Source organism: Chiloscyllium punctatum, chromosome 4 (genome assembly GCF_047496795.1).
Source record: "Chiloscyllium punctatum isolate Juve2018m chromosome 4, sChiPun1.3, whole genome shotgun sequence".
Taxonomy (NCBI): domain Eukaryota; kingdom Metazoa; phylum Chordata; class Chondrichthyes; order Orectolobiformes; family Hemiscylliidae; genus Chiloscyllium; species Chiloscyllium punctatum.
The window spans coordinates 18,865,653-18,888,471 of record NC_092742.1 but is presented as its reverse complement, the minus strand read 5'-3'; the positions used below and the strand labels follow the sequence as shown (position 1 = coordinate 18,888,471).

The following is a 22,819-nucleotide window of genomic DNA, read 5'->3' as shown; positions in this document are numbered from 1 at the left end:
TTCTCGAGCCTTTCATCTGGCGAACATAATGGCATAGGGAGACATGCCTAGAGGAGAGCATTATATACGTTCCCAGAAAGAAAGGAATTAAATGTCACTTCATTACACACAAATTATATAAATGTAATCAATTAGGTTACCGAAATGTAGCCAACTGCGCCATCGCAATTTGAATTATGCCCTATGCATATGTTCCTACGATGGTATTTATGACTGTGATGTAGTGAATCAACAGAGGATGTTTGTTGATTGACATATGATCGGCGTAATAATAATAACGTGGCCGTACAGGTAAAGCAAACGACAGTTGTTGATTTTCTAACAAACTATCTTGACCTTCCTTGAATTATATGCTAGTTGCCAGTATACGGTCCTACTTAAGAATAACAATACAAAATCAAGCTTAATATTTCATATGTACAAATAATATTACAACGTTAACATAACTCTGATGATGTCATATTCCAAATGCCAACCTGTTTTCTTTTATAGATGTTGACCAATATCCTCCTTATTTCACAGATGTCCATTTCAGTATTTACCAAGGTAAGGGGGTGGTGAGTAATCATATTTTACAGCACTGAAACACGCCCACATCGTGTACGCGCAGTTAATCGAACATCTTCTAATCCCCCTTTTCCCCAGCACTTAGCCTGAACCCCTTGTATGCTACGGCGTTTCAAGAGTTCATCTAAATAATTCTTATGTCTTGAGGGTTCCCGCCTCTACGATCCTTTTTGATTGCGAGTTCCAGATATCACAACCCTCTTTTTCCCTCAAATCCGATCAAAATACTTTGCTCCCCACTTAAAAAAAATACTGTGGCCCCGTTTAGCCATTGGCCCCTCTATGGAAGGGAAATGTTTCTCCCTAAAAAACTATGCCCCCCTTTCGCCATTGACCCCTCTACATTGGGAAATGTTCCTCCCTAAAAAACTGTGCCCCCTGTTTAACCATTGACCTCTCTACATTGGGAAATGTTTCTCCCTAAAAAAACTGTGCCCCCTGTTTAGCCATTGACCCCTCTACAGTGGATAAAAACAGGGGCTGCAGATGCTGGAAACCAGATTCTAGATTAGAGTGGTGCTGGAAAAGCACAGCAGGTCAGGCAGCATCAGAGGAGCAGGAAAATCGACGTTTTGGGTAAAAGCCCGTCATCAGGAATAGAGGCAGAGTGCCTGCAGGGTGGAGAGATAAATGAGAGGAGGGTGGGGGTGGGGAGAAAGTAGCATTGAGTACAATAGGTGAATGGGAGTGGGGATGAAAGTGATAGGTCAGAGAGGAGAGCTGAGTGGATAGGTGGAAAGGAAGATAGGCAGGTAGGACAAGTCATGGGGACAGTGCTGAGCTGGGGGAAGGGGAAATGAGGAAACTGGTGAAGTCTACATTGATGCCCTGGGGTTCAAGTGTTCCGAGGCGGAAGATGAGGCATTCTTCCTCCAGGCGTCGGGTGGTAAAGAAATGGCAGTGAAGGAGGCCCAGGACCTCCATGTCCTTGGCTGAGTGGGAGGGGAAGTTGAAATATTGGGTTACTGGGCGGTGTTGTTGATTGGTGCGGGTGTCCCAGAGATATTCCCTAAAGCACTAGGAGGCATCCAGTCTCCCCAATGTAGAGGAGACCACATCGGGAGCAACAGATACAATAAATGATATTGGTGGACATGCAGGTGAAACTTTGATGGATGTGGACTTCACCAGTTTCCTCATTTCCCCTTCCCCCACCTCACCCCAGCTCCAAACTTCCAGCTCAGCACTGTCCCTATGACTTGTCCTACCTGCCTATCTTCCTTTCCACCTATTCACTCCACCCTCCTCTCTGACCAATCACCTTCATCCCCAACCCCACTCACCCATTGCACTCTTTGCTACCTTACCCCACCTTCCTCCTTGACCTATCACCTCCAACCCCACCCCCATTCACCTATTGTACTCAATGCTACTTTCTCCCCACCCCTACCCTCCCATAACTTATCTCTCCACCCTGCAGGGAGTCTGCCTCTATTCCTGATGAAGGGCTTTTGCCCGAAACGTCGATTTTCCTGCTCCTCCGATGCTGCCTGACCCCCCTCTACAGTGGGAAATGTTCCTCCCTATTTACCTTGGAGAGCCGTTCGAAGTCTGTGCACCACAAACAGATCCCGCCCCCCCCCCCCCCAAAGTGGTTTTGATCAGTAATACTTCCCCATCCATTTTTGTTTTGCTGAATGGTCTGGCGATCTTTCATGCAATAGTTTGAATGGAGACGTAGCAAAACAGAGGTAGAGGCGGCGAAACTTTTAAAATTAGGTTTGAACAGCACCGAGTTAATCAACATTTAAAGGAAAATACGCAGGCATGTTACCCTTTTCCCTTTTTCTTCGGCATGGTTACTGAGCGGTAAGCTTTGAAATTGCTGTGCTGTGTGAAGGTTTCTGCTGCGGGAGAGTTTCCCAAGTCTCACTCTGGAAAATGAGAGTTGCTAATTTTGCTTGTCACGCCTGCACAGCGTTTTGGAAGACAACGGGAGGCGAGAGTCTGATCACAAATTCATCCTTTCATCCCCACGGAGGACGGAGCAACTTCAATTAATTTTTTCTCCCCCTGCGTCTTTTCCGACTACATTTGAGTTCCTGAAGGTGGCCCACAGCTCCTGCTGGGCGGGCTCTCTGCCTATCTCACGCTACATCTTCAGAGGACAACTTCTCCAGCTCTGACTCAAATTGTTCAAATAATGGCTCGAGACAGCGGGAGAGGATCAGGCCGGCGGAGCGTCCGTCACCATGGAAACCGAGTGCTTCGGAGGGAAGGGCCGGGGTGGGGGGGGACGGTGACGTTCGACGCGAATGACGGATGACGTCGGGACGCGCTCACGGCTTGCGCGTGACGTAGAGCGCAGGAGGCGGACCAAGAAGGTGGGGTATAATGGGGGCGGGGTGGTCGCTCGGCGGCCGGCCGGCAGTGCCGGTTTGGCAGAGATTGTGGATCGGAGTTCTCCGCGAGGGGTAAGTGATGTTCGTTTGTGGTGGCTCTGTCGGCTTGCTTTCTTTTTTGAAGAAACGCGGTGGCACTGAGGGGTTGTATCAGGTGGACAAGGCGCTGCTGAGGGTTCTCCTGTCACTGTGGAGTTGTCCACTGTCCTGGAAGTTTCTGTTTGGCCGCAGAGGGACCTCTTTGCCTGTCCCAGCCACAAGTGTCAGGGTCCCCCCCCGGTGTGTGACCGACCTGTCAAATCCAGACCAACACTGCGCTGGATCAAGGCAGCCCTTCTGAGACAAAGCAAACAACTGCGGAGGCTGGCGATCTGAAACAAGCAGAATCCTGCAACTGGCGAGAAAACTGTCCTGAAGAGGAATCACACTGGACTCAAAGCGTTAACTCTATTTTCTCCCCATTGATGCTGCCAGACCTGCTGAGTTTCTCCAACAGTTTCTGTTCTTGTTTTCTCACTCAGCTTGCCTCGCCCAATCAGATTTTCTCTAAAAATTTCCTCCCTCACAACAAGAGCTGAAGAAGCTTGATACTATCCAGAAGAATGCAGCCCACATGACTGGCACTACATCAAAAAAACATCCATTCCCTCCACCATGAATGCTTAATGCACATTGCTGATACTGTCTACAAGATACTCTACAGAAATTCACCAAAGGTCCTTAGACAACACCTTCCATCTAGGAGGACAAGGGCAGCAGATACATGGGAATATCACCACCTGTAAGTTCTCATGCAAGCCACTCACCATCCTGACTTGGAAATATATCGCTGTTTTTTCACTGTTGCTGGGTCACAACCCTTGAATTCATTCCCAGAGGGCATTGTGGGTCAACCGACAGCACATGGATGGCAATGTTTCATCAAGTCCCTCACTCCTTCCATCTTCTTAAGAGCAACTAAGAGTGGGCAATAAATGCTGACCAGCCAGTGACATCCATGTCCCATGACTGAATTTAAAAAGTCTCTTCACTCATTGCTTGCATAACTCACTTATTAATTCAGCTTGCTCCACTCACTCACTCACTCATTCAGCCCACTTGTCTCACTCAACTTTTCTCATTCACTCACTGAACTTGCCTTCTCCCCCCATTCATTTGTTCACTCACTCAACTTGTATCACTCATTTGTTCACTTGCTCAATCAGCTTTCCTCATTTTATCATTAATTCACTTACTCATTCATGCAGTTTGCCTCACACATTCACTTAATCACACCCAGATCACAGTAAATTCCCTTGGTTCTGAGACGAGGAATACACCAGATCAAATGATTCTGCTGGTCATTCTGCATGGTTTTTTTTTAAAAAGTCAACAAATGCGGAAGGAAAACAGAAGTTGTATTTTGAATGAATGTATGAGAGATTGTTGATATCCTAGCAAAACAGTGAAATGTAAAGATAAAGTCCCTATAACACTACTAGACTATAGAGTTGCTCTCTCTTTGGAGAGAGAGATGTTGATGGTTTAACCTGAGGGCCACATGCCTCAGATGAGGGGAGAGATTGAGAAGGAGACTCCTTCATGGTAACTTCAACCTCCATGTGTAAATTGAACCCATGCTGTTGGCATCACTCTGCATTGCAAACAAGCTGTCCACCAACTTAGATACTAAACCCAGGAAACAGCAACCAAAACAAAAACATCAGAGAAATTGAACTAAATGGATAGTTTTCTTCAAAGCTTTCAGTAAAGTACTGACTTCTCCAGTTGTATGTGGAAGATTAAGTTTTTCTGGATAGAGTAGATGAAGGTCCTTGAGTAGTTGTTCATTCAGATACATATAATACATAATATAAGGACAATTGCAGTTTGGTCCTCTTGAAGTCATAGAGTCGTCTAAGATTTTTTTCTATTTGAGTATTAACATTTTTTTGGAAGGGAAATGCTTCCAAAAATCTAAATGCCATTTTTAAACTTGATTTCACAATAGTCAGACTTTTCTGAAGTTATTTTAAATATATTTTTAATTTGCTTTTGCAAACAATGTGTGAAATCTTTCCAGGTAATTCAACAGTAGCAACCTATTATTCTGGTAGCTGTCCAGTACTGGCTGTGCAATGCAGTGCTGTTCATTCAGAATCAACCTGTCAGCCAGCCAATTTATCATAGGGAAAGCTTAATTATGCCTGTTCTCCCTTGATGTTCATAGTTATTTCAAAGAGATGATTTGATAATATTGGAAGGTGCAATAGCTTCATGGCTAAAATTGGATAACTCAGTACAGACTATTGCTCATATCTGGGATCATCCTGGAATGTCTGAATCAGTGCCACACCACAATTTGAATGAGGCATTGGGAAAGCTCTGATGATATAGCTCTGATGTTATATTGGTGTTATATTATTTATTTTTCCTCTCTTCAATATCTGCAAATAAGCTTGAGTAGGTGATCTGATATCAATACTGTTTTCTGTCATTCATCCATCTCAATATTGTAGAACCACAGCACAAGGTCATTTCATTCTGTAGCAGTTGTTCATGTGATGTGAAACAAGGAATGTTAAGAGACACAGGCTAAGGTTAAATAACAGGTTAAGGATGATCAGAGAATGTCAGTGCAAATATTCCCTTGGGGAGGATGGTTAAGGTACAGAATAATATAATGGGAAGGAGCTTGATTAGTCTAGTTGCCAACTCTTATGATGTCTCCTCAATTTCTATCAGCTTAAGGTACTTTGAAGATAAGCAACACAGTTGATCATTTTGCCATTTTTAACTTAAAAGTGTCTTTCTGAGCTGCAGAATCACAGAATTGTTATTGTGCAGTAGAGGCTATTCAGTGTGTCTGCATTGGCAGATTTGACGTTTTTGTTGTGCTGCATTAGGTGATCTCAGTGAAAGCTGAAGGAAGGGGTCTAGTGTAGGCTGCTGTACCTCTGTACTGGTAAGAAGTAAAAATCATCTAGGCCTCCGTGTCACGACTACTGTGTAGTGATCTCTGTTGAAAACCAGTTAACTCCAAGCATTTTGTGAAAATAAAGTCGTGACCTGCTTTGATGTCCCTGATGGTATTGTGGCTTGTTAACATTTGCTTTCTAAGCCATAAAAATCACAAATCTTCAGAAGATTTGGAGTTATCCTCTAACACTTCCAAAAAGAAAATTCCAAACACAGTTCATTTCCATTGTGTTTCCACTGTGACGTGTTATGGTACTGTGCAATTGTTCATCATTTTACTTCTGAAATTACTTTCTAGAGCTCTCCTAACCTCTTCTGCTGAAATGAAATTTGTCAAATGCAAAAGAAAAAGAGAGTATGTGTTTCTGTAGTGCATTTTCACAACCTGTAGTTCTCCAAAATGCATCACCGTGAATGAAAATTTTTGATTTTCATTGTTGTTAGGTCGGAAATATAACAATTACTTTGCACTCAATAAACTCTTCTAAACAGTAATGATGATGACCAAATAATCAGTTTTAGTGATATTGTTCTGAGAGGTACAGTGGAATAAATGTTCCATTTCTGATCCAAAAAGCCAACACTTCTAAATGCACTTTGCCTGGGAATGCTGATTATTGTGCTACAGACTCTGGAATTGGACTTGAACATGCAACTATTTGCCTCTAGCCAAGATTTATATCCACCAAACCATGACTGGAACTGTATTCATTACTTGGTCTACAATACCGGAAAGTTGTAAGTTTGGCCCAAAAGCACTACCAATTTAGATGATCTCCTCAAGGACACTACAGTTGGCCATTATCCTCAGGAGAAGAAAGGGAAATCTTGGGAATAATTTCTATTCCTAACTGATATGATCTGTTGGAAATGATGGCAAGGTTTCAGTTATGCTCATCAGTTGATTACCCCAACAATCATCACTAAGTTGTTGTCATCCATTTGAACAACATATCAAGAAGAGGGTTGGTTTGCTGGATGGCTGGTCTCTGATGCAGAATGATACCAATAGTGTGGGTTCAATTCCTGCAATGGCTGAGGTTACCATGAATGACTCTCCTTCTCAGCCTCTCCCTTTGCCTGGTGCATGGTGACCCTTAAGTTAAGCCACCACCTCACTCTCAAATAAGAGATAAGCCCTTTGGGGCTATGGAAACTTTACCTTTTAGTTTTTATTCCAAGAACTGTTGTGTCCGGAACGGCAAGAACAGCATTGCTTGCTGAAACCAGTCAGGAAAGTGGATGCTTACAGTAAATTTCCCTATCCGTATACTGGTCACTTTCTTCTTCTCAGGGAATATAAATGTATAATTTATAACCCCTCTGTGTTTTGTAAAAGCATCCAAAGTATCGCAAAAGGCTCAAAGAAGAGCAAAAATGATTTTGGATTTTAAAACTGTGAAGACGTGAAAAGACATTTGTAGAATTATATTTCTTAATGAGGGAGGAAAAAGTCAAGCACACCAATCAAACAGTTTTATGTAGCCTTTTTGCTGTTGGGGAAGCTTAAATTATTTATCTCTTTTTTTTTGTTATTCTTTAAGAAACTTTGGCAAAGGTCCAAAGTCTGGAGTACAGTGCAGTACCAAGGTTGAAAAGAAGAGCTGAATTGTTTAATGTAGAGGCGGGGTGTTGTCAATTTTATTTCTTTTTCCCCTCTTATACACCTTTTTGGTGTATATCATAGAGCATGTAGTCAATTGGGTTTACCATGCCTGTGCTGGCTTGTTGAAAGAGCAGCCCTACTCAAGCTCAAGGCCCAGCTTTTTGTCCATAACTCTGCAAGGTTCTTCAATCTTGATGCCACTTTCTGTATTGCTTAGATTTTGGTACTTAGTGTTGTTTCACCATATTTTAACATATAGCATTCTAGATCTGACAATTGAGTAAATCAAAATTTTCCTCTTCTCCTCCAATTCCATTTCCATTTCCAATGTTATTAAATTAATGGCTACTTGATATCGCTTCATTCGGAGTTATACAGCATGGAAACAGACCCTTTTGTCCAACTCATCCAGCTATCATAAACTAAACTAGTTTCATTCAGCTGCATTTGGCCCATATTTTCTATTAACCTTTCCTATTCATGTACCTGTCCAAATTTCTTTTAAATGTTGTAATTGTACCTGCCTTTAACATTTCCTCTGGCACCTCATTCCAGACATGTACCACCCTCTGTGTGGAAAAAGTTGCCCCTTAGGTCCCTTTTAAATCTTTCCAGTTTCACTTTAAACCTATGCTCTCTAGTTCTGGATTCCCCTACCTTAACTATGCCCCTCATGATTATTTTTATTCCTAATTTATTCCAATGTCTTATTTTAATCTTGAAACCTTCCATTAAGTCATGTCTTAATTTCAAGAAGAACAATCCTAATTTTTCCTCCTGCTCCTCATCATTGCAGTTCCTCATCCCCAGTAAATGTCCTCTGTAACCTTTCTAATACTCTTGGTAAGTTTCCTTCCCAAGAATTACCCTCATACTCCAGATGAAGCTGAATAGTGATTTGTAAAGTTCAGCATGAGCTGTATTAATTATTAATATTCTGTTTCCTCTATTTATAAACACAAGTATTCATTTGCTTTTTTTAACTACTGTATCAACTTGCCCTACCACCTATAAGGATTTGTGTCAAGGAGCCACAAGTTCTCACTGCTGATCTGTACTTATCTGATTTATAGTGTATAACCTTTCAGAATAATCCTCCCAACACATCTCCACAATGAATTTCATCTGCTATGTTTCTCTCTGTTTCATCATCCATTCTAAGTCAGCTTACAGATCACCATCTACTACCGTGCCAAGTCTTGTCAGCTGCAAACTTCATAATGCTGCTCCCTTCACCTGATTTTTGGTTGCTCTTATTTCCTTAATTGAATTACTTCAAAAACCAGCCACTCTTTCCCATCTCCATTCTTAGAGTGACCAGAGATTGATTCTCTCTGCACTTTTTGATTGTAAAGGAATAACAGCTGAGCCTAAATCAGTCCATGTTCAATGTCTATTGTTCTTGATTGGTGGACCCTTGAGACAACAAATCCTGACAGATTTCTATTGTAGTTCAGATAGGAAACATTTAATTGAACACTAAAACGCTACACTCGTTTAAAAACCCTCAAGAGTTTCATGTGTGTTTCCAAGAATTGAATTGACTCGTCATTGCTTTTAAGGCATACCTTGTGTTGCCTTCTTTGAAATTAAAATTAATTGCTGCTTTGAGTTGTGATTTTTAAATTTATATCACTAAACTGTAACAATACAGTGAACTGTTTTGTGGATGTTTTCAAAGACATTTGAACTTTCTGTGGTTGTAAGGGGTGAAAAAATATGAACTGAAATCTGGTGTAAGAAAGGATTGTGATTTGAAAGGAGTAAATAGAATTGTTGAGCTTCTGGGTGGAGGGAAGCTGACTTGTCCTTGTTGGCAGGATCATGATTTCAAGTTGTGAAATGCCTGGCATCTGGTGTTGACATACAACATTATCACGATCAGCAAATGCTTTGGCCCTTCAACCCTGACCTCCAGAATGTGTTTATTTTACTAAAAGTTAATCTAAAAACCTCTTTACTTATTTCTGATGCCAAAACCAAACCACATATTTAGTGCAGTGTATCCTTTACATTATGCAATTTGGGTTTAGCCATTTACAAGCTGTAGAGTCAAGGTTGGTTCATCAACCAGATAACACAGCCAGTCATTGAAATTATCAGGAGTTCATGGGGGAAGCATTTGTCCCTCTATTGAATAACCCTTCCTGCTAATTTGTATGCTTTTAGAACAGAATAATTATGATCTAAAATAACATAACATTCGACATTGAAAATCAGCAAGTGCTTTGGCCATTCAACACTGCCCTTCAAAATGTGCTTATTTTACTAAAAGTGAATTTAAAAACCTCTTCATCTATTTCTAATGTCAAAATCAAACAACATAATAGTTCAATGAATCCTTTACATTGTGGACTTTATTGTGTTGTGCACTTGACTGTACTGAATATCCTTTCCTACTAGTTTGTGTGCTTTTAGAGCAGAATGATTATGATCTAAAACAAGATAACTCTTGACATTCACTCACTCCTCTACTTTTTTAATGCTCTTGAATGGAAAGTGAAACAGTTCAGAAGAAAAACAGAAATGTTGGATTACGTATTCATAGATCTGTTAAACATATGTTTACTATTTAACTGTATTCTGCAGGAGTCAACCTTGGCTCTCACCTAAGTCAGCAGTTTGTGATTTTTAAGCCTCACTCCAGAAGTGAGCACATAATCTGGTCTCATAGTTGAGTGCAAACTTTTGAATGAGACTTTAAAATTAGAGGTTTTGTCTGGCCCCCTTAAATCGAAATAAAAGATATTATGGCACAATGTAAATAGTTATCCTGCAACCCACACTTCTACAACAGATTATCAATGTGATTTTGCAGTATCTATCTTCACCCTAGACTCCTCATACCAGAAATGTATCCTTTTATAGTTTTATAGTTTTATAGTATCCTTTTATACCCATCGTATCCTTTTATAGTTTTAAACACCAAACAACTTATCTTGTAATCGCTGCTATTGCAATGAAAACAGATTGATATTTGTCTTTATGTTTGTTGTTTCTCGTACTAAGTTGCATATTAGGAATCAGTGCCACTGTCTCCATTGCTTCAACATTTTTCACACTGTTTGGAGATGAAAACTACACATCATAGAAACCAGAGATGCAGCACAGAAGGGAACAATTTGGCCCATTTGACCATGCTGAGCATGGACCATGTCAAACACTCCACCAAGTGTAATCTTGTTAAAATATGTATTAATGGCCTTAAAGTGTTGGTGTATTTTCATGCCTTGAGAACATGGGAACAACAACAGGCCATTCAGCCATTGGGCATGCACTGCCATTCAATTAGATCATGGCTGACTTTCTGCCTCAATGCCACTCTTCCACATTATCTCAATCTCTCTCAGTAGTCTCCAAAAACCTTCTGATTTTTTTCTTGAACATGTTTAATGATTAAGATTTAGATTTAGATTACTTACAGTGTGGAAACAGGCCCTTCGGCCCAACAAGTCCACACCGCCCCGCCGAAGCGCAACCCACCCATACCCCTACATCTACCCCTTACCTAACACTACGGGCAATTTTAGCATGGCCAATTCATCTCACCTGCACATCTTTGGACTGTGGGAGGAAACCGGAGCACCCGGAGGAAACCCACGCAGACACGGGGAGAATGTGCAAACTCCACACAGTCAGTCGCCTGAGGCGGGAATTGAAGCCAGGTCTCTGGCGCTGTGAGGCAGCAGTGCTAACCACTGTGCCACCGTGCCGCAGCTGATCATAATAACAAATTACAAAGGTTCACCAAATGAAGAAATTCCTCCTTATCTGTCCTAGATGGCATACCTTTTATCTTGAGATTATTTCCCCGGCTCAACAGTCACTAGCCCAGGGAAGCTGACACTATATGTCATCTGACACTTATTTTGTTAACTTTATCTCTTCAGTAACCCCTTCTGCAGAACTTCATTCCTACTTCAGGTTAATCCTCACAATTGAATGCCACTCCATCTAGCCCGTTGTCCAAATTATTAATGTTTTATGAACAGATGTAGATTCAGAACTGATCCTATTTCTAACCATCTTGAGAAATTGTTTCTTAACAGTTGCTTTCCATCTCTTCTCTTTCAAATAAATTTTAATCTAATTTATAACTTACCCCAATTGCATACTTATCAATCATCTTAATTGTATGTGTTTCCTTGTCAAAGGTTTGCTGAAAGTCCATTTCTGAAAATGTGTTGCTGGAAAAGCGCAGCAGGTCAGGCAGCATCCAAGGAACAGGAGAATCGACATTTCGGGCATTAGCCCTTGAAGAAGGGCTGATGCCCGAAACATCGATTCTCCTGTTCCTTGGATGCTGCCTGACCTGCTGCGCTTTTTCAGCAACACATTTTCAGCTCTGATCTCCAGCATCTGCAGTCCTCACTTTCTCCTGAAAGTCCATTTCCCCCATACCTCTTCTAAATATCACATTAGGCTTATCAAGCAAGTCTGACTTGTCTGAAATCTGTGATGAAAAGTTCCAGTTTTCTTTTCATCTTAACTAAATATTGCAGTTCTTTATTCTTTGCCGCTGACTGATCTTATAATTACTGGCCTACCATTGTCTCTGGAAAAAAAGCCCCTTTATTCTCAGTGAATTGCTAATCCTACTATTTCTCCCACATCACCCTGTCCCCCTCTGTATTTTACTTCAGTTTGCCTTTCATAAACTTGTGTAATTTCAAGGCAAGTAATCTCACAAAGCATCTTAAGTTTGTTTGGCTAGTGAAGTGGGAGGGAGAAATGCTGCACGTTGAAACAGATTTAGAGCATACACTCTAAGAGTAGCTGCTTATTTGGACATCATCAAGTTATATTTGAGGCTCATCTCAATGGTAAGATGTATTTGTATAGAGTTTAGAGTAATCTATAAAGCCATGCATTGCTTCACCTTAAGAAGAAAAGGATAAGAATATTACAGTGTTCTTTTTAAGGTGGAAGTCTTATAATTGTTAATTTTATTTGAAAGAGGAAAGTAATTATTTAAGGTTGAAACTATGCCAGTGTGTTGCTTTCTCTGCTCTTTAGATTCAGCTGTGAAAGTTCTAATTCCTACCAGAGTAATAAATGTAATACTGGCCTCCTGTTTGTAATTTAACATTCATTTCTGTTAAAAAGTGTATCTTTTGGAATGGTGTGCATGTGGCATCTGCTTTCCTCCCACACAGCTTTTCTGCAAGCCTTGGGCAGAGGAAGGACCTTCATGGGAGAGGCTACCAGCAAGTAAATGTGGGTTAAAACTCAACTCAACAAAAACTTTGGGTGTAAGTTTGCTCACTGAGCTGAAAGGTTCATTTTCAGACATTTTGTCACCATACCAGATAACATTATCAGTGAGCCTCTGGTGAAGTGCTAGTGTTATTGTCCCACTTTCTATTTATGTGTCTTGGCTTCTTAGGGTAGGTGATATGCATGTCTCTGTTTAGCTTATCCTAGGATGGATATGTTGTCCTAGTCAAAGTGGTGACCTTCATCGTCTGTATTTAGAGATACTAGTGATAGAGGATCATGTCTTTTTGTGGATTGTTGATGTTCATGTATCCTGTTTGTCTGATGTAGTGTTTGTGGATATAGGTTTGCTTGCTGAGCTGGAAGGTTCATTTCCAGACGTTTTGTCACCCTACTAGGTAACATCTTCAGTGGGCCTCAGGTGAAGCACTGCTGATAATTCCTGCCTTATATTTATGTTTGTTTGTTACAGTCCTTGCATGGTATTTTGTAAATTTACAGGAAAATAACACAGAAGCAATCATCCCAACACCCACAAACTGATCTGCATCAGGGCAGTGTTACAACAAACCACAATCCACTGCAGCACCCAGGAACTACGAAGGGCAGAAGAAAAATACCTATACAGCATATTCAAGAAGAACAGATACCCAATAAACATAGTCTGCTGATTTCTCAACAACAAACCCAAACAAGCAGACACAACGCGCCCAGAAACTCTAGTCACATTACCTTATGTCTCTGAAATGACTTCCAGACTATCCAGACCTCTTGGCATCATGGTAGCCCACAAACCTACCAACACACTTAAACAGTGGCTAATGAACCAAAATGACCCTATACAAACAACCAGCAAAACAAATGTCATTTACAAAATACCACGCAGGCACTGTAACAAACACTACATCGGATAAACAGACAGAAAACTAGTCACCAGGATACATGAACATCAACTAGCTACAAAAAGACATGACCCACTGTCACTAGTATCCTTACATACAGACAAGGAGGGACACCACTTTGACTGGGACAAAGTGAGGACTGTAGATGCTAGAGATCAGCGTCAAGAGTCTGGTGCTAGAAAAGCACAGCAGGTCAGGCAGCATCCGAGGAGCAGAAGAATCGACCTTTTGGGCATAAGCCCTTCATCAGCTTATGCCCGAAACGTCAATTCTCCTGTGTCTGTGTTGATGACTGACCTGCTGAGCTTTTCCAGCACCATGCTCTCATAACTTTGACTAGGACAAGCTAAAGAGAGACATGCACGAGAATTCCTAGAAGCGTGTTTTTGGGATCCTTGAGGGGGAAGGGGAGCAGCCCCAAGTCATGGTCCACATAGATGCTAACAACGTAGGTAGAAGAAGGGATGGGGATTAAAGGCAGAAATTCAGGGAGCTAGGGTGGAAGCTTAGTGCTAGAATGAACAGAGTTGTTATCTCTGGTTTGTTGCCTGTGCCACATGCTAGCAAGATGAGGAATAGGGAGAAAGGAGTTGAACGCGTGGCTGCAGGGATGGTGCAGGAGAGAGGGTTTCGGATACCTGGATAATTGTGGCTCATTTTCGGGTAGATGGTACCTATCCAAATAGGATGGTCTACTCCTGAACCAGTCGGTATCAATATCCTAGGGGAAAGTTTGGTAATGCTCTTCGAGAGGGTTTAAGCTAATTCAGCAGGGTGATGGGAATCTAAATTATAGTTCCAGTATCCAGGAGTTTGAGAACAGTGAGGTCATAAATGAGGTTTCAAGGTTGCAAGAGTTCACTGGCAAGCAGGAAGGTGATTTGAAGTGTCTCTACTTCAACACCAGGAGCATCCGGAATAAAGTGGGTGAACTTGCAGCATGGGTTCGTATGTGGGACTCCAATGTTGTGGCTACTTCGGAGACATGGATAGACGAGGGACAGGAATGGTTGTTGCAGGTTCTGGGATCTAGATGTTTCAGTAGGAACAGAGAAGATGGTAAAAGAGCGGGAGGTGTGGCATTGTTAGTCAAGGACAGTATTACGGTGGCAGAAAGGACGTTTGATGAGGACTTGTCTACTGAGGTAGTAGAAACAGGAAAGGAGGTCACCTTATTGGGAGTTTTCTATAGGCCTCCACATAGTTCCAGAATATAGAGGACAGGATAGCAAAGATGATTCTGGATAGGAGCAAAAGTAACAGGATAGTTGTTATGGGGCCTTTCACGTTCCAAATATTGACTGGAAATGTTGTAGTTCAAGTATGTTAGTTGGGTCAGTTTTTGTCCAGTGTGTGCAGGAGGGTTTCCTGACAGTATGTAGACAAGCTAACAAGGGCCGAGGCCAAATTGAACTTGGTACTGTTAATAAACCAGGCCAGGTGTTGGATTTGGAGGTAGGTGAGCTCTTTGGTGATAGTGACCACAATTCGGTTATGTTTACTTTAGTAATGGTAAGGGATAGATATATAACACAGGGCAAGAGTTATTGCTGGAGAAGAGGCAATTATGATGCGATTCAGCAAGATTTAGGATGCATACGTTGAAAGGAAACTTGAGGGGATGGGCACAATTGAAATGTGGTACTTATTCAAAGAATAACTATTGCATGTCCTTGATAAGTATGTACCTGTCAGACAGGGAGGAAGTAGCTGAGCGAGGGAGCCGTGGTTTACTAAAGAAACTGAATCTTTTGTCAAGAGGAAGAAGAAGGCTCATGTTAGGATGAGACTTGAAGGCTCAGTTAGGGTGCTTGAGAGTTACAAGTTAGCCAGGAAAGACCAAAAGGGAGAGCTAAGAAGAGCCAGGAGGGGACATGAGAAGTCATTGGCAGATAGGATCAAGGAAAAATCTAAAGCCTTCTATAGGTATATCAGGAATAAAAGAATGACGAGAGAAAGATTCAAGGATAGTAGTGGGAAGTTGTGTGTGGAGTCTGAGGAGATGGGGAAGCACCAAATGAATATTTTTCCTCCATATTTACACTGGGAAAAGACAATGTTGTCAAGGAGAATACTGAGATACAGGCTACTGGACTAAATGGGATTGTAGTTCACAAGATGGAGGTGTTTGCAATTCTGGAGAGTGTGAAAATAGATAAGTCCACTGGGCCGGATGGGATTTATTCTCGGATTCTCTGGGAAGCCAGGGAGGAGATTGCAGAGCCTTTGGCTTTGATCTTTATGTTGTCATTGTCTAAAGGAATAGTGCCAGAACACTGGAAGATATAATATGTTACCCCTTGTTCAAGAAGGGAAATAGAGACAACCCTGGTAATTATAAACCAGTGAGCCTTACTTCGGTTGTGGGTAAAGTGTTGGAAACGGTTATAAGAGATAGGATTTATAATCATCTAGAGAAGAATAAGTTGATTAGGGATAGTCACCACGGTTTTGTGAAGGGTAGGTCATGCCTCATACCTTGTTGAATTCTTTGAGAAGGTGACCAAACAGGTGGATGAGGGTAAAGCGGTTGGTGTGGTGTAAATGGATTTCAGTAAGGCGTTTGATAAGGTTCCCCACGGTAGGCTACTGCAGGAAATACGGAGGCATGAGATTGAGGGTGATTTAGTGGTTTGGATCAGAAATTAGCTAGGTGAAAGAAGATAGAGGGTGGTGATTGATGGGAAATGCTCATCCTCGTGTTCAGTTACTAGTGGTGTACCTCAAGGATCTGTTTTGGAGCCATTGCTGTTGGTCATTTTTATAAGGATGTAGAAGGATGGGTTAGTAAATTTGCTGATGACACTCAGGGGGTTGGTAGAATTGTGGACAGTGTGGAAGGATATTGCAGGTTACAGAGGGATGTAGATAAGCTGCAGGGCTGGGCTGAAAAGTGGCAAATGGAGTTTAGTGTGTAAAAGTGTGAGGTGAGTGCTGGGCTAATGGTAAGATTCTTGGTGGTCTAGAAGAGCAGAGAGATCTCAGTGTCCATGTACATAGATCCCTGAAAGTTGCCACCTATTTTGATAGGGTTGTTAAGAAGGTATACGGTGTGTTAGCTTTTATTGGTAGAGGAATTGAGTTTCGGAGCCACGAGGTCATGCTGCAGCTGTACAAATCTCTGCAGCTGCACTTGGAGTATTGCGTATAGTTCTAGTCACCCGCATTATAGGAAGGATGTCGAAGCTTTGGAATGGGTTCAGAGGAGATTTACTATGATGTTGCCTGGTATGGAGGGAAGGTCTTATCAGGAAAGGCTGAGGGACTTGAGGCTATTTTTGTTAAAGAACATTAAGAGGTAACTTAATTGAGACATATAAGATAATCAGAGGGTTTAGTAGGGTGTACAGTAAAAGCCTACTTCCTTGGACGGTGATGGCTAGCATGAGAGGACATAGCTATAAATTGAAGGGTGATAGATATAGGACACATATCAGAGGTAGTTTCTTTACTCAGAGTAGTACGGGCGTGAAACACACTGCCTGCAACAGTAGTAGACTTGCCAGGTTTAAGGGCATTTAAATGGTCATTGGATAACTATATGGATGAAAATGGAACAGTGTAGGATAGATAGGCTACAAATTGGTTCCACAGGTCAGTGCAACATCAAGGGCCGAAGAGCCTGTACTGCAACATAATGTTCTATGTTCATGGCATTCTGACCGGAACCCCATCAATAAACACATAGATTTGGACCCCATCTACAATCCTCTGAGAAAAAGAACTGGAAATAATATCACCCACCCTAAGAAATCAAGATGCATACATAGAAAGTGGGACATAACACCAGTGCTTCACCGGAATCTCACTGATGATGTTACCTAGAATGATGACGAACATCTGAAAATGAACCTTACAGTTCAGCGAGCAAACTTACATCCAGAACTTCAATCTGAGCTACAAGTCTTGTTAAAAATCCTCAACAAAACTGTTTAACAAAACTTTCTTGTTCCAGATTCGTAAGGTACAATTAGATTCCAAACAAGACCTTCACTGCCATTTCCAACATTTCTTCTCTAAGAAGATATGGAATTCCTGAGGGATCTCTTTGTTCTGCAGTTTCTTGTTACCCTGCCTTACATTATTTTGTCAGAAGCAGATGTTTATAGCCCACAGTATGGAATTGAAAATCCGGACATCTTACCTTCAAGGCTAACATCTGTAAATGTATCCAATGTGTTTTATGGAATCATGTTTGATGCTGGAAGTACTGGGACGCGCATACACATCTACTCTTTCATTCAGAAAGGCCTTGGTAAGTTCATTTTTCTCTATACACAGACTCCATTGGCTCGTTGCAAGTTGTCCATAATTGTGCATTTGACGCAGTTAATCGATTTAAATCTAATATTAAGGCAAAGTACTGTGGCTGCCGGAGATCTGAAATAAAAGCAGCAAGTGCTGGAGAAACTCAGCATGTCTGGTAGAATTTTTGGAAAGAAAAACAAAGTTAATATTTCAAGTCTGACATGACTCTTCTTTGGAAACCCTGTTGCTGCTGTGGTGTCCTGATACATTATGACTTAATGTCCTAAGTGTTATATTTCATAATAGTAAAGCAAGTTCACATAATTACAACAGTATGCAAGGAATCTTTGCAACTGCCTCCAGCCACCATAACAAGCAACTATATTCAAGAAAAGGTTTTCATTTTATTTCCCTTCCTTCCCTGTTTGCTAAAATTACCCTGCATTAATCCAACCTTGATTTGGAGATGCCGGTGTTGGACTGGGGTGTACAAAGTTAAAAATCACACAACACCAGGTTATAGTCCAACAGATTTAATTGGAAGCTCACTAGCTTTCGGAGCGACACTCCTTCATCAGGTGATTGTGGAGGGCTCAATCGTAACACAGAATTTATAGCAAAAATTTGATGTAACTGAAATTATACATTGAAAAATTGTGTGTATCTGTCTGGGATGGGGGTTGTGTGTGTGTGTGTGTGTGTGTGTGTGTGTGTGTGTGTGTAGTGAGTGCAGAGTGTCTTAAGTCTGTGAGGGGGGTGCATGTGTGGGTGTGTGTGTGTCTATAAGGGTGTGTGTGGGTGTCTGTGTGCGTGTCTGTGTGTACCTGTATCCGTGTGTGTGTGTGTGTGTGTGTGTGTGTGTGTGTAGTCCAATGGTGATCACCTGTAATATGACATGAACCCAAGGTCCCGGTTGAGGCCCTCCCTATGGGAACCGAACTTTCCGAACTTACTTCAACCGGGACCTTGGGTTCATGTCACATGACAGGTGATCACCATTGCACTACACACACAAACACACACCACACACACACCCACACACACTCTCTCTCACATACATGGACACAGGTACACACAGACGCACACACAGACACCCACACACACCCTTATAGACACACACACTCCCACACATGCACGCCCTCACAGACTTAAGACACTCTGCACACGCGCACACACATACTTACACTCACAACCCCCACCCCAGACAGACAAAGACCCACATGCACATATATTTGTGAATTTGTACTTGCAGAGTTACATTGCACTTTGCTCAAAATCTGCATACATTCATGTAGAACTCTGAGCTCAAAAACTGCATGAATTTATGTAAAACTCTGTTATCTCACTTTTTAGAATAGAATCAATCTAAACATCAGGTCATAGACAGAGAACACAGGGGGCTAATACCTTCAACATATTGTCTAGTATCACCGTTGTTAACAGCTAACCCGAGAATGCAACTTTAAAAAAAAGGGTTTTGTGATTTACACATGAAAGAAGTGAAACTATCACTGTATTCTAACAGATGAAAGGCTTAACAGACAATCAATTTTTCAATGTATAATTTCAGTTACATCACACTGCAAATTTTTGCTATAAATTCTGTGTTACGATCGAGCTCTCCACAATCACCTGATGAAGGAACGTCGCTTCCAATTAAACCTGTTGGACTATAACCTGGTGTTGTGTGATTTTTAACTTAATCCAACCTTGTATGCATGTCTAGCTGTTGATGGTTGCTAATTGAGTTTTGAGGGTTTTTGGAATGTTGGTGTACATTCATTCTGAGAGCAGCATTTTGTTAGCCTTCAATGCAACTCTTTGCCACATATGAGGGGAGCATGAATTTGTAGTGTTTACAAATAAAACATGCCAAAGAAAATTGGGGCCTGTCCATTCAAGTGCAAGTGACATTTCAATGGTGTGGTAAATCTTAGTTTCTGTCAAACAACATCTCTGGCCTTAAGAAAAGTCTTTATTTATTAGAAATCCGATGTCATTCCTTCACATTTTTATCATTGTTAGAGATTTTAGTTACTTTATTTTTCTCTGTTAATCCACCTTTTCCAATTATTTATTATGTAAATGATTTTGTTTTGAATGTTCTAATTTATACTTACTGGTTTAGGTTCTGCATAACTCAGTAAGGATTCTTCAGTCAGTTGGTTACTTAATTCCTTGCTCAATTCTCACATTGCCTGATTCCCTGTCAGGACACTGCGGTATTTCAGCGCTTTAGTTACATAGTGCAAGAGTGCTCAGAATCTGTAGGTAAGTGACAAGAGCAATTCAGACAAAACTGCAGAGTCCATGTCCGTATGTTTGTGCCCACTGATCTTGATCCATCAGGCAAATTGCAGACTGAAATCAAGGAAAAGTATGCCTCCGTGTAAGTATTGCACAGTAACCAATCGCAGCAATAGCAGAAGGGAAAGATCTGAAGGCTGCAGCCCCACCAATCCACTATGGAAAGTGGAGATCAGAAATAACAATTGGATCTCTGTGGCTCATTCAAAGTATAAAAAGAAGTTTTCTGGATATCCTGACCAACGTTACTCCTCAAAGGACACTACCCATAATAGATTAATTTGTCAGTCTTCTCATTGCTCTTTGTGGAATCTTGCTCTGCATTGCATGATTCTGGTGTTGCTTGCATAAGTTGCTGCATTTCAAGATAATTACATTTAAAGCCGTTGGACTAGTATGGTAAATACAACAACAAAGCACTTCTTCCTTCTTAGATATCCCATTTGAGACAAATACTTCTTGCAAAATTTGTTTTAAATTGTAAATTGGTTTAAACAGTTTCAAATAAGTAACCAACATGTTTTTCAAACAGAACCCCCTCAAGTCGACAGTGAAATATTTGAATCGGTAAAACCTGGTCTGTCAGCTTATGTAGATGACCCTGAGCAGGTGAGTTCTGCAATTCTTAATGGAAATATTAACCTATTTAGTTATGGTATCAGTGATCTCTTGTGCTAGTTTATGTGTGCTGTACTATAATAAATTAGTGTATTGTAATCTATTATATTAAACCCAGCTATCTCTACAATTGTGATTTGTGAGACTGCTGGTGTAACTGGGAATGTTTAAAATTACCTAACAAACTAGAAAGACTGTTTTATTTTGACACACCTCTTCTAATACCAATGGGCAAAGGTTTACACTCTGTGTATTTATACTACTGCACGCAAAGGACAAAGTTCCAAGTTACATCAGCAAGTTAGAGCAAGTTTGTTTCTTTGTGTGCCTTGTTCTTTCTCTGTTCTTTCTAGGGTGTGAGGGGAGGAGATTAGGATCCTTCCCTTATTTGTTTTACATGCACTCTATGCATGTCAGCTTCCCAAAACTGTTTACCACTGATATTTTACTGTCACCATGATTAGTTAATTTTCAACAATCATGAAGATGTTAAGAGCACCAGAATGGTAAACAGTGAAATTAATAATTCATGATCATTTTCCATTTGGCAGCTCCTATGTTTTTGTTTCCAACAACAGCATCTCTCTTAATCTGTAAACAATATCTCTCAAGTAATTATTGAATAGATCTTAGTTGAACTTGGTACCCTGACAGGGTGTGCCGAAGGAAGAACTGATATGCAGAGATAGGGAATTAGATACAGATACAGGAACATATTTAAGGATTGTTAGCATTGAGCGAATTAACTGTTTTATTTTAGAATATTATGGGTTGTTTGATTCAGAATGTTGCTACTTATTTTGAAACACTATAGATTGTCCCTGCTGGTGGGATCTGTCACATCTGTCAAAATGGGAACAAAGTTTCAGAGCAGGTTGTGGAGTTGTGAATCTGCTTGAATCTCCTTCAACGAAATGGAAGCTCATAATAGATTTTTAAAAAATCTTCTTTCAGCTTCTTGGCTGCAGAGCATCCAACAGGGAGGAAAGAGCCTTCAGGAAGAACTGTGTACTTGTTGAGTAAAAACACAGTGTGGCAAAGGCAAACTCTCCACTGTGTGCCTAATTCACTTGTTAGAAATTGAAGTATTGATCACAGCGATAGTACGTATAAATATGTGTATATATATATTATATATATATAGCTTGAACCCTATTGACACTTGTGGTGTTTCCATTATTGTCTTGTAGAAAGTTGACAGCATTTTAATGAATTACAGACAACTTTTAGATATAAAAGGACATTGTACAGAGTGAAACAGTGACTACCTTCATAGCACTGGGCTCTGTTTATTATGCTGTAGTTTGAAATCACTTTCTGTGTACAAGTATTCAGATCTGGCACACTTATAGTATTGTGTAGAACAGACAGTAGAAGGCCTGTTGTTTAAAGCCCTATGTTATTGTATTTTAGGGTGCAGAGACTGTACGCGAACTACTGGATGTGGCAAAGCAGACAATACCTTCAACCCACTGGCACACTACCCCTGTGGTATTAAAAGCCACAGCAGGACTGCGATTGCTTCCAGAGCAGAAAGCCCAAGCTTTGCTATTAGAGGTGTGACCTTATAATATATTGATGCAAAAATCCATTACGTGGGGAAAAAAGCCAAATTCAGGATACAGGGTTAGTCTAATATCTTGGTATCAGATGTGTAGGTGAAGTCACACAAAATGCCATAAGCTTCCATGTAGTAAAAAGGAATTTGACTTTTCCAGTAATCAAGAATCTGTGAGTTTTTTTATTACAGATCTAATACTCTTTCAGTTTGGTAACACTTTAAAGACTAAGAAGTGGTATAATGACTGGAACTGTGCTATTTTATGAGGAAAATTTATTGCTTATGCTCCAGCAAATGTGTTCAAACCAGACTGACTTGTTTATGCTACCTAGATACAAATCAGCAATATGCATGGTATTATCCTGAGTTCAAAGCACACCATGATAGTTTGCAAATTTGAATTCAGCATATTTTTAATCTAAAAATAAGTCTTTATCAATAAAAGAATTAAGTTACTCTAAATATCCAATTCGTTCACTATGGAGAAAGTGAA

The 22,819-nt window shown here is 40.8% G+C and overlaps 2 protein-coding genes across 5 annotated transcripts in view; one reads left to right on the top strand and one right to left on the bottom strand.

Moving 5' to 3' along the window:
- Positions 1-2,779, bottom strand: part of LOC140476108 (basal body-orientation factor 1-like) — a 29,752-nt gene extending 26,973 nt beyond the window's left edge. Inside the window, exon 1 of one of the 2 annotated variants that reach the window (XM_072568196.1) lies at positions 2,342-2,779. In XM_072568196.1, coding sequence (XP_072424297.1) covers positions 2,342-2,364 — 23 coding nt within the window. In that variant the 5' untranslated portion in view covers positions 2,365-2,779. Of the gene's footprint in view, positions 1-476; positions 553-2,341 lie in introns of those variants that run through there. The other variant, XM_072568197.1, reaches the window with a different exon arrangement.
- Positions 2,780-2,863: 84 nt separating this feature from the next.
- entpd5a (ectonucleoside triphosphate diphosphohydrolase 5a) overlaps positions 2,864-22,819 on the top strand; it is a 66,617-nt gene continuing 46,661 nt past the window's right edge. Inside the window, exons 1-5 of one of the 3 annotated variants that reach the window (XM_072568194.1) lie at positions 2,903-2,981; positions 12,630-12,690; positions 17,548-17,847; positions 20,680-20,756; positions 22,179-22,322. In XM_072568194.1, coding sequence (XP_072424295.1) covers positions 17,619-17,847; positions 20,680-20,756; positions 22,179-22,322 — 450 coding nt within the window. In that variant the 5' untranslated portion in view covers positions 2,903-2,981; positions 12,630-12,690; positions 17,548-17,618. Of the gene's footprint in view, positions 2,982-12,629; positions 12,726-17,547; positions 17,848-20,679; positions 20,757-22,178; positions 22,323-22,819 lie in introns of all 3 variants that reach the window. The other 2 variants (XM_072568195.1, XM_072568193.1) reach the window with 2 other exon arrangements.